Genomic DNA, 11,517 nt, shown 5'->3' on the forward strand with positions numbered 1-11,517 from the left:
GCAGCCTGTGGCCCGGCCAGGCCTTGTCGCTGCAGGTGGAGCAGCTGCTCCACCACCAGCGCTCGCGGTACCAGGACATCCTTGTCTTCCGCAGGTACCACCACAGACCCGGCGGGCGCCCCAGCTCCTCCGACCGCCCTCAGTCTAACCTCCCCTACCCACCCGACGCGATCCCCTCCAAGCTGTGACCCCAGCCGGCCCTTATCCTGCCCCAATTCCGGGCCAGACCACCCCCTCTTAAGGCCGGACCCCTGCCCTGCCTCCCTCTACCTGCTGACAGCCCTGGGGCCGCCTCTGCCCCCCACCCTTCCCCCTGCAAAACTGTCAGAAGTTCTTCCGAACTAGGCCCATCTCCTGCCGAGGTCCCCTCCCCACCCTACATCTCGGCTCCCTGAGCTGGGGGCCGGCGTTTCGGGCGGGCCTCTTGGGCGGGGAAGGAGCCGGAGTTTGCGCGGAGCTCCACGTGTCAGTCCTGAGACACGTCAGAGCTGGAGGAGACCCCGAGCCCAGCCCAGCCCCCACTCAGCGGGCCTGCCAGCTGATCCGCGCCACGTGTCACTCTCACCACTCAGCCCTGGGACCCCTTGGTGGGGTGGGAACGACTCCTCAGGCACGGCGGGTTGGGGCCAGTTTTCCCCATCCCGGAGCACCCATTCCCCGACTGTCACTCCCGCCCGCAGTAAGACCTACGGCAACGTGCTGGTGCTGGACGGCGTGATCCAGTGCACGGAGAGGGACGAGTTCTCCTACCAGGAGATGATCGCCAACCTGCCCCTCTGCAGCCACCCCAACCCGCGAAAGGTACCCGGGCTGCCGAGAATCGGCCCTGAGCTCAGGGTCCCAAGGCACGGTGCTCAGGGAGGCCCAGGCAAGCACCACGCTCAGCCCAGATGCTGCCCTAGTGGTTGTCAGGAAAAGCACCAGCAGACTTGGGGCCGGGAGCTGCCACTTGGGCAGGGTATGTGGGGCTGACAGGTCTGGTCTCCGAGGAGCAATTCCCACTGAGACCTGAAGCTTCCAGAGCAGTCCTAGGGGAGCTTCCAGGAACCCTGAGCCAGGTTCCTGGGACAGGAAAGTGTTCCTGAGAGTAGACAGTGGTCACTGCCCCTGCGGGCAGCGGAGCTGAGGAACAGCCGTGCTTGTGTGTGTGCTCAGTGTGCCAAGGCCTCCGAGGCTTGGGGGCTGGGGCTGCGCCCTGCTCCTGACGGTTTCCCCACCTCCCAGGTGCTGATCATCGGGGGCGGCGATGGGGGCGTCCTGCGGGAGGTGGTGAAGCACCCCTCTGTGGAGTCTGTGGTCCAGTGCGAGATTGACGAGGTGGGTGCAGGCCTGAAGCAGGCGGGAGGTCTGGGTTTGAATTCTGGTTCTGCTGCTGACCAGCCCTGCCCGAACTGGCCGTGGACCCTCAGGCAAAATGCTTACCATTTCTGGGCCTGTTTCCTTGTCTGGACATCAGAAGTTGGGAGGAGTTGATAAGAAAATTGGGAGAGTAGAGGGCCTGGCCCAGGGTGGCTGCTCTGTTGATGCTGATCCTCTGTAAAACTAAAAGGTGGTCTTTACGTCCTGGGCCGGGCCCAGGGACATTTCAACTGCTAGTCCATCTCCCTTTTCCACCCGGCATGGTTTGAGTGAGCATCTACTATGTGCAAGGTATTGTTCAGGGTGCCAGGGGCGCAGCAGTGGACAGCCAGCCCCTGCCCTCTCAGAGCTGAGAGTCTAGTTAGAGGAGACATGAAAGGGTCTTCTGGTAAAGGCGTGCCAGGGCACAGGGATAAGGGGAAGGCAGATCTGGCTAGTGGAGCAGGCCTCGTGAGATACAAGGCCCGAACGGGACACAGCTGGCTGTGGGAGGCCGGAAGGAGGAGGTTCTTCTGGCCCAGGGTTGGAATTGCAACCCTGTGAAATAGGAAATAGCAAGAAACCCACATTAATTTGGGAGAGGGGACAGGGATGTGGCCCGAGGGGCAAGGTTCTGTCTATGCACAGAGGTGGAAACTGAGGCTGCAAAGGGGAAAGGCTTTCCCAAGGTAACCAGGCCGAGAGGCACTGCCAGGGTCCCACTTTACTGTGGCTCCAGAGCCTCCAACCCCCATGGCCCTTTCTGGTCCCTCCTGTCCCCCTCCCCAGGATGTCATCCAAGTCTCTAAGAAGTTCCTGCCGGGCATGGCCATTGGCTACTCTAGCTCAAAGCTGACCCTACACGTGGGTGACGGTTTTGAGTTCATGAAGCAGAACCAGGATGCCTTCGATGTTATCATCACTGACTCCTCAGACCCCATGGGTAAGCAGAGATGGGGCCTCCGGGGCCCTCTGGCAGCTGCCGGTCTGCAGGCCAGCCTCCTCCCCAGGCCTGATTCCAGAGAGGACAGAGGGTCTCCCAGGACTAGAGCTGCACTTGTCCCTTCTCAGTTGTCACCTCCCACTCAAACATGGCTCAGGACAGTAGGAAGGGGACCAGGCCATGCCTGAAGTTCACAAGTTAGGGACCTGAGGAGAACAGGGTCTGGCCCCGGCTCTCTGAGGCCTCAGCCTCCTCTTCTGCTCTCGACTGGCCAGCATTGGGGTGGGGTAGGTTCTGGTGTTAACTTAGGTCAGAGGGTCCTCTGCTCAGTGCCGGTGAGAATGCCCCAGGAATGGGGATCAAATACGATGCCTCAGGCCAGCTTATAGCCTGGTGGTTAAGGTGGCTGGATCCCACATGACCAACCGTGCAGTTCAAATCCCGGACCAGCTACTTGAGAAACACACCGGGCGCATGTGTGTGCATGCCTGAAATCCCAAAAGGAGGGAGAGATGGAGGTGAAGGGATTGCAGCATGGCCATTACCTATGGGGGGGTCTCTGCCTCTCTCTCTCCTGTGAGCTCATGCACCCTCTGATAAATTGAAGAGGGGAGGAGCCCCTTCTGATCCTGGAGCGGCGGACCCCTGCATTCATGCTGGTGTCGGAGTTCAGATCCAGCCCCGAGGAGCCTGGCACGCTCACTGTCCCCCCCCCCTCCACAGGACCTGCGGAGAGCCTCTTCAAGGAGTCCTATTACCAGCTGATGAAGACGGCCCTCAAGGAGGATGGCAACCTCTGCTGCCAGGGTGAGCCGCCAGCCTCTGTACTGGGGCAGGGTGGGGGCTGCCAGCCCTGCCCGATGCCAGCGCTGTGTGGACTGTCCCCCAGGTGAGTGCCAGTGGCTGCACCTGGACCTCATCAAGGAGATGCGGCAGTTCTGCAAGTCGCTGTTCCCCGTGGTGGGCTACGCCTACTGCACCATCCCCACCTACCCCAGCGGCCAGATCGGCTTCATGCTCTGCAGCAAAAACCCTGTGAGCTTGAGGGCTGTCCCGGAAGGTAGGGAGTGCTGGTGGGGGCCCGGGCGGAGAGAGTCCTCCCCTGACGTCCCCCTCCCCGGCCCCCAGAGCACAAATTTCCAGGAGCCTGTGCAGCAGCTGACACAGAAGCAGGTGGAACAGATGCAGCTGAAATACTACAACTCGGACGTGCACCGGGCGGCTTTTGTGCTGCCCGAGTTTGCCCGCAAGGTGGGAGACCTGCCAGGCAGGGAGGGGGGGTGCCAGGGCACCCTGGTAGGCAGCTGTTGCCCCATGTGACCCATAGGCAGCACCACGCTGACTGGCCTCATGTCCCACCAGGCCCTGAATGATGTGAGCTGAGCCCTGGTGCCACTGCTGCCGCTGCCCAGGACCTTGGACAGGGAGCCTCCGGGCGCCTGGGCCCCACCAGCCCTGGACCAGACCTCCTCCGGCTCCTGCCACCAACCAAGTGTTACAGGCCCCGGATGCTGCCCAGCTGCCCTGCTGGGCGGACTGTCTGTGTGTCTTTCTGCCTCCACGCCTATACCAGCTGTGTACAGCCCATCTGTCTGCCTTCTGCTGCCCCCTCACCAAACACGTGTATTTATAACAAAGTGTGGAACTCTGTGTCCCCTGACCTTGACTGGCCCAGGCGGGGGCCACATCAGCCATTACCGAGCACTCCTGCATATGAGGATCTGTGGCCGCAGTGGCCATGGCTAGGCAGCCAGGCCCACGGCCTCTGTCCTGTGAGGGGCACAGCACTCATCAGACTGGCACTAAATCTGCCCTGGAAGCTGGCATAGCCACCTGTCAGCAGCGCATCACAGGTGGTGGGTGACAGAGCCCTGGGGGTGACGAGAGCAAAGTGGAGTTGATGAGATCGAGGCGGGGCTGCCAAGGACTGGGGCTCCTGGAACGTTGTCAGAATCTGGCCCCTCACAGGAGTAAGTCAGGTCCCATCTGGGTACTTCAGGGTGGGCACCGGAGGTGACCCTGGGGCAGTCAAAGTCCAGATTCCTGAGACCTGTTGAAACACTGGCCCAGGTAACACACTGCGCCCTGACTGCTGGTGTCAGACTTGGGTTGACGCCCCTCCTGCCCTCCCCAAGGGCCTCTGGTGAATCCCTAAAAGCTCCTGCCAGGCACTGAGAAGTCCAGCATCAGGTATGTGGGTGCCACACTGGAACCTCACTGCGCAGGGCTGTCCCCTCTCCAAGGTGCTGAACCTCCAACTCCTTCCATTGGTCCCTGCCCCCCCCCTTCTTTTTTTCTTTTTTTGGAGAGGTTTTTTGTTATAGGGGGGCGTGCACTCGCCAGAAAGACACAGAGAGACAGAAAGCGAGAAATCACCCCTCGGGGGGATGGCCACACCGCAATCCCTTCTCCATTCTCCTCTCAGAATCCTGGGCACACACGCCTGGTTTGAGATTATGCTGGCTGGTCTGGGACTCAAACCACAGTCCCATGGGAGTCCAGCGACATAGCCATTATGATAACTGCTGGTCCCAGGTCCCTGCCCCTCTTGCCCACCAAGGTCAGGGATTCTAGGTGGGGGGAGAAGAGCCACATTTTGGAAGGGAGGGCCTCCAGCCCACTCCCATCTCCAAGGGGATCAATAGGGAAAGTGTCCCCCGAGCAAAGGCCAGAGTAGCCAGCCCCTCTACTGACCCTAGCAGGGGTGGAGCCAGAGGAGGGGTGAGCCCTGGAGGTGTGAGGTGTGGGAGTGAAGGAAAAGCCCAGGGAGTACCCCTTCTGCCCAGCCCAAACCGGAGGGGATGGCACAGCCATCTCAGAGCCCTGGTGCAGCTGGGGAGGGTCTGGGCTCCAGAACAAGAGGGGAGGGGAGCAAAGGTCCAGCTTTGCCTGTCTTTTTTTTTTTTTCCAGTTTGCTATAGGGACATGCACTTGCTAGAGAGACGCAGAGGGAACGTGGGAAAGCACTCCCAGAGGGACTGGCCACACCACAGGCCTTACTTCAATCTCTTGGGATTTGGGTTGGGGTACACTGCACACACATACATGCTTTTCAAGTCACCAGATCCAGGATGGAGCCACGCAGTCAGCCATGTGTGATCCAGCCACCTTACCCACCACACCACCTCCGACCCCACCAAGTCTTTGGCCTCAAGCTGTCAGGTCCCCGCCCCTCGCTGGGCTCCACCACCACCCCTGTGGGCTCACTGGACTCCCAGCTGGCATACGGATACCGCTGGCCTCGGCCAGCAAGTTAGCCTCCAGCTCCCCTCTCCATTCAGCCCCCTCAATTCTACCATCTCAAGGCAGGATGGGAGCTAGCGTCTGCCAGAAAGGCCTGGGTGCAGCCGGCTGAGGCAGATGGGGCCTGGAAAGCTGTTCATGGAGTCCGACCGTGCCGGCAGCTGGGTGGGTCAGGCATCTTAATTCACTCAATGTTCACAACCACCCGCGAGGAGGGCACTTGGTAATGCCCACAGCTGAGGACATGCCCAAGGCCACTCAGCGAGGGAGCCGGCAGCAGCCCTTCCAGGGCAACTTGGCCACCCAGGCAGCTTGGCCAGGTCTCTGCAGCCTGGCGTTACCAGCAGGGCTTCCACTTTACCAACTAAGCTCCTGGCAGGTCTGTCCCGAGGGTGCCCTTGGCAAAGAATGCCACCAGGGGAGATGATGGAGATAGCCCCTTGACCACCACAACCGGCGGGTCTTCTCCCAGGGCTGCAGAGTCAGACCCAAGTCTAAGCCCCAATTCTGCCTCCCACCATTGTGACCTGAGACAGGAGCAGTGAGCCCACACTCTTTATTAGGTTTTTGCCATATGGCATATGTGCTCACCAGAAGGGCGAGCAGGAGGGAAGGTGAGAAATCACCCGCAGGGAGGATGGCCACACCTCAATCCCTTCTCCATTCCCCTGGGATTTGGGGCTTGCACGCCCACGCCCACGCCCACGCCCAGTGTGAGTTTTCAAGCTGCAGGATCTGGGCGCCCAGCGCCTTAACCACCGCATCACCTGCTGGGCCCAGGCCACCCTCATAAGCTCCCATCAGAAGCACGTGAAAACCAGAAGCACCTGGCAAGGCAGAGAAGACGGAGGCGGAGGCCCAGGCTGCAGGCAGCTGGGGGCATTGGGGAGGCAATGGGCCGGGCCTACAGCGTCCACCTGGCACTTCCCCTGCTTACACAGGTCTCCCCACCACCCAACCCTACATCCGGGCGGCCCTCCTATAGACATCCACTGAAGCGGAGGCAGCTTTGGTGCAGACGTGACCTGAGTCCTCCAGTCCCAGAAACTCGCGAGAGGACCGTGAACAGGCCCGGTTGGTGGTGGAGGAATAAAATCAAGTCTATTTAGATTTTTTAATATTTGTCAAAACTAGCTACACTCCTGGTTTAAGGAATCAATTATGTGCAGATTGTTACATGAAAATTAGCCCCCCTGCCTTCTCCCCAGGGACAGCCCCCTCTGTCTCTTTCAGCTGACTGCGCTGGTGAAGGCTGACCCCTTCGCCCTGGGGACTACGTCCCAGGACTCAGGTGGATGCCCGAGACAGCGGAGAGAGCCAGAGCCGCGTCTCTGTGGTCCGACGGAGGGTAAGGCTAGTCCGGAACAGGAACGGAGTGCGGCAGGAGAGGAGGGACGGCTGATGGCTGATGGCGGGCAGGTATTAGAGCACTCAGTGATAGAGAGCGGGGGATGTGCTTCCCTTTCACTGTATCTTACGGGACTGTACTCACCTGTCTTTGAACTGCCAGGGACAGCAGGTAACGAACCCCAGAGAGCAGAGGGCGAAAGCCGGATGGGAGGCTGCTGGGTTTGCCTTCTGTAGCGTAAGAAATGCACCTGGTCTCCCTGCCCTCCCGTTGGCGCACCTAAAGCCCTTGGGGCTTCCTGATTGCTGGGTATGCCTTGTAATTCATAATAAGTCCCTATTGGTGACACCTGAGTTTATGTTAATGATGTGACTTAGGGTAGGGCTCCTAGGGAGCCTCAGGACAGGCATGGTCCCCAGAAGGACCAAGTGACTAGAGGATTGCGACTTTCAGCTCCCCCCACTGACCTCCGGGAAAGGGCTGGGAGGCAGCAGAGATGCAGCTGTGAGTGCTCCCACAGCAAGGTTCGGGGAGCTCCCGGGAACACTGCAGGGAGTGCACCCAGAGGGGCGTGGAAGCCCGTGGCCCCTCCCCGCTAGCCTTGCCCTGTGCTGTCATCCCTACCCCTTGTAATGCCCTTTACCACACTTTTCCTTTGTTCAGGGTAGAACGCGTGTGCACAAGAGAAAGAGGAGCGCCCTCCGCAGGGCCCGGCCGCACCCCAGCCCTCTCTCCAGTCCTCCAGCCATCAGACCTCGGGCTCTGAGCAGGCGCCCAGCGTGCTTCAGGCCCAGTGGACCAGGGACTGGAATCGGTCGCCACCTGGGCCCAGCCGCCTATGAGAGCGTGCCACCACTGCGCATGCAGCACGCCCTTCATAGTAAGCCGTAACCGTGTTCCCCAGTCCCCGGAGTCATCCCTGCAGACCCCGATTTACAGTCAGGAGGCCGAGGATGGGCTAAGGCCTATCAGCACCTGGCATGGGCCGTCTTGTGGGACTGAGGCCTGCACCTGTGGGATCCGACACGATTTCCAGGTAGACAGCATCAGACCTGAATTGCAGCACTGGACCCCCAGATGGTGTCCTCGGGAGAGTGCTAGGTGCGTGGGGAAGCCCCCACACCAGGTCCCAGAACACTCTGGGCTATGCGCGAGCGGAGGAGACAGTCGCTCGGCTCGTGGGCTTCCTTGTCCTTGCACCCTTGAGAACCGGCTTGCGTTGCTGCTGCTGGACTCGCCTGCCCCTCCTCTGTCGTTTCACAAGGGAAGAGGAGGATTTAGCTCTTCCCCTCCCTGACCCCCTCCCACAACTTCCACCATTACAGATGAATCTTTTTTCTTTTTTTTTGCCAGATGAAGTGTACACTGGAGAGAGAGGAGGAGAGAGAAGCCCTCCCCACGAGGGGCGGCCATGCCTCGATCCCCTCTCCACTTCTGCCTCTTCTCAGGGTTCTGGGCATGCGCACGCCCAGTGTGTTTCTTGAGCTGCTGGGTCTGGGATTCAAACCACACGGTCAGCCACGTGGGATCGGCTGCCTTACTGAGCCATAGACCCAGCCCTCGTCACAGTTTCTCTACTATAAATGAAAACCTGACTTTCGGGCAATAACCCTGAAAATGTGGGGCATGACCAAAGTCTTAGGCTCATAGTTACTTAACCCTTTAAAACTTGGGGCCAGCAGGTGGTGTGGTGGTTGCGGGACTGGATTTCCACATGACCCACTGCGGTTTTACTCCTGGACCTGGAGGCTTGCTCTCTCGCTTTCCCTTTCTCCCATCAAGATTTTTTTAAATGATAATAATAATACATAAAATAAATCTTTTTTTTTTTTGAGAGGTTTTTGCTATAGGGTGCGTGTGCTCGCTGGAAAGACAGAGAAAGAGAGACAGAAAGCGAGAAATCACCCCCCAGGGGGGATGGCCACGCCACAGTCCCTTCTCCTCCATTCTACTCTCGGGATCTTGGGCACGCACGCACACGCGCCCGGCGTGAGTTTTAAGCCACTGGGTCCGGGATGCGAACCGCAGTCAACTACATGGGAGTCCAGCAACATAGCCATTACGCTAACTGCTGGTCCAAATAATTCTTTTAATTTATTATTTTAAAAGAATTATTTAATTTTAGTATTATTTTTAAATTTGACCAGAGAGAGACAGAGAGAGAAAGGAAAGTGAGAAAGCAAGCCACCAGGTCTAAGAACCAAACCATGGTTGGCCATGTGGGAGTCCAACACCTTAACCACCATATCACCTGCTGACCCCAGTAATTCTTTTTTTTAAGAGACATTTTTGCTATAGGGCATGTGCACTTGGTGGAGAGACAGAGACAGAGAGATGGAAAGTGAGAAATCACCCCCATAGGGGATGGCCACCCCACAATCCCTTCTCCTCCATTCTTCCCTCGGGATCTTGGGCACGCACGCACAGGAACAGAATGTGAGTTTTAAGCCACCGGGTCTAGGACTCAAACCACAGTCAAGTACGTAGGCATCTAGCATGTAACCATATTATTATGCCATCTGCTGGTCCCTCTTAGAAAAAAAAATGGCCTGAAAGTGTGATTCATTCCACTGTCGTGCTTGACTGCTGAGTGCAACTGTCAGAGCTGAGTCACTTGGAACCTTAGCCAGGGAACACGTGCTCTGCAGGAGGCTCCCTGGCAGGGCTGGCCTATCAGGCTGGCTGTCGGCCCCAGTCCCTCCCAATGGGGACCTCTCTAGAGGGATGTTTGGGTGTCCGCACAGCAGGGCATCTGACTTCCCAGTGCACGTGATCCAGAGAGGTGGATGGCAGCCGCTGTGTCTTGTACAGCTTAGCCCAGAGTCCCACCCATGAGTTCAGGGGTAGCCTGCCCACAGGCCCTTTCACTGTGGGAGAGCACCCCAGGAGTGAGCACCCCAAGGAGGGAACCACTGGAGGTCATCTGGAGGCTGGCTACCCCGCTCTCTAGTGTTCAATGTTGTTCTGGAAATCATTGTTTTATCTGATCCTTTGTATCTGATTTGCTGTCAGCCACTCCACCTTCTCTCTCTCAAGTTCTAGAACGTAATCTTTCTCTTTGGTGGTTTTTTTGTTTGTTTTTTTTTTTGTTTTTTGAGAGGTTTTTGCTATAGGGCACGTGCGCTTGCCAGACAGACAGAGACACAGAGACAGAAAGTGAGAGAAATCACCCCCCAGGGGGATGGTCACGCCGCAATCCCTTCTCCTCCATTCTCCTCTCGAGATCTTGGGCACGCACGCACACGCGCCCGGCGTGAATTTTAAGCGACCAGGCCCAGGCCGCGAACTGTGGTCGACTACATGGGAGTCCAGCGACATAGCCATTACGCTAACTGCTGGTCCCTCTCTTTGGTGTTTTGAAGTATCGTATGTAAAAGTGTCTCTACTCTTCGATCTGGCCACTTAAAGGAAACTTTCAATCAGTTTTTATTTTTTTCAATTCTGGGGAATTTCTTGCCTGATCTGTTTATAATTTCTTCCCCTCTGACTAACTTATTTCTAGAATTCTGTTATTCAGTTTTCAACAATTACACGGGTCTTCTAATTTTCTTACCTTTTCTCTACTGTTTTCATTTTTCTTTTTAATTTGTTGTAGGTCTCACTAGAGTGAGACAGCAAGATAGAAAAAGTGAGAAATCATCCCCATGGGGGATGGCCACACCTCAATCCCTTCTCCATTCTCCTCTTAGAACTCTGGGCACACGTGCACACGTGCCCTGTGTGTTCCTCAAGCCTCTAGGTCTGGGACTGGAAGCCCGTAATCAGCCACTGGGATCCAGTGCCTTAACCACCACACTGGCTGGCTGGCCCTTTCCTTTGTTTTTTGTTCTATTTTCTAGATTATTTTTTCAGTCTTGTACAGTTTTTTTCTACTATATTTTTTATTTCCCCAAACTACTTTTTGTTCTCCAAATACCTTTCCTCCTCCTTTTTTTAATCATTTTTTTTGCCAATAGGGCACATGAGCTCACCAGAGACAGAGAAAGGGAAAGTGAGAAATCATCCCCTGCAAGGATGGCCACATAGCAATCCCTTCTTCTTCATTCTGCTCCTGGGATTTGGGGCACACGCGTACACACGCATGGTGTAATTTTCGAGCCTCCAGGTCCAAGACTCCAACTGCGGCCGACCATGTGGGAGTCTGGCACCTTAACCACCACACCACCTGCAGGCCCCCAAATGCCCTTTTTATTATTTATTTTATTTATTATTGGTATTAGTATTCTTTTGCTACAGGGCACACATGCTCACCAAGAGAGAAAGACAGAGTCGGGTCCAGAGCTTGAACTATAGTCAGTGGGAGTTCAGCACCTTAACCACCATGCTACTTGCTGCCTGCCCCCCAAATGCCTTTTCTATTTTTTTCTTTATTTTTTAAAAATAATTATTTAACTTTATTTATTTTTAAAGAATGATTTATTTCATTCCACTTGTTATTGTTAGGTTTTTTTTTTTTTTTTTTAATTTGACCCTTAGAAAGAAAGAGAGAAAGGGAAAACAAGAAAGCAAGCCACCAGATCTGGGACTTGAACCATGGTTGGCCATGTGGGAATCCAGCACCCTTATCCATCACACTGCCTGCTGCTCCCTAACATTATTTTAATTTGACCACAGAGGGACAGAGAGAGAGAGAGAGAGAGAGAGA

General features: G+C 56.4%; 1 protein-coding gene and 1 long non-coding RNA gene across 2 annotated transcripts; both read left to right on the forward strand.

Annotated features, from left to right (window-relative positions):
- Positions 1-3,933, forward strand: SRM (spermidine synthase; the record flags this gene model as incomplete). Its single annotated transcript, XM_014586575.1, is given in 8 exon segments — positions 1-94; positions 681-801; positions 1,225-1,317; positions 2,128-2,281; positions 3,005-3,088; positions 3,171-3,316; positions 3,410-3,532; positions 3,644-3,933. Coding segments are annotated over 8 exon segments (836 nt in total), but the record flags the coding sequence as incomplete, so codon positions are not given.
- A 2,342-nt stretch (positions 3,934-6,275) lies between these two features.
- Positions 6,276-8,595, forward strand: LOC102487366 (uncharacterized). The gene is made up of 3 exons (XR_334085.3): positions 6,276-6,598; positions 6,758-6,872; positions 7,536-8,595. It is a non-coding gene; the product is annotated as an uncharacterized LOC102487366 (long non-coding RNA).
- The last annotated feature ends 2,922 nt before the right edge of the window (positions 8,596-11,517 follow it).

Source organism: Tupaia chinensis, unplaced genomic scaffold (genome assembly GCF_000334495.1).
Source record: "Tupaia chinensis unplaced genomic scaffold, TupChi_1.0 Scaffold000146_1, whole genome shotgun sequence".
Taxonomy (NCBI): domain Eukaryota; kingdom Metazoa; phylum Chordata; class Mammalia; order Scandentia; family Tupaiidae; genus Tupaia; species Tupaia belangeri.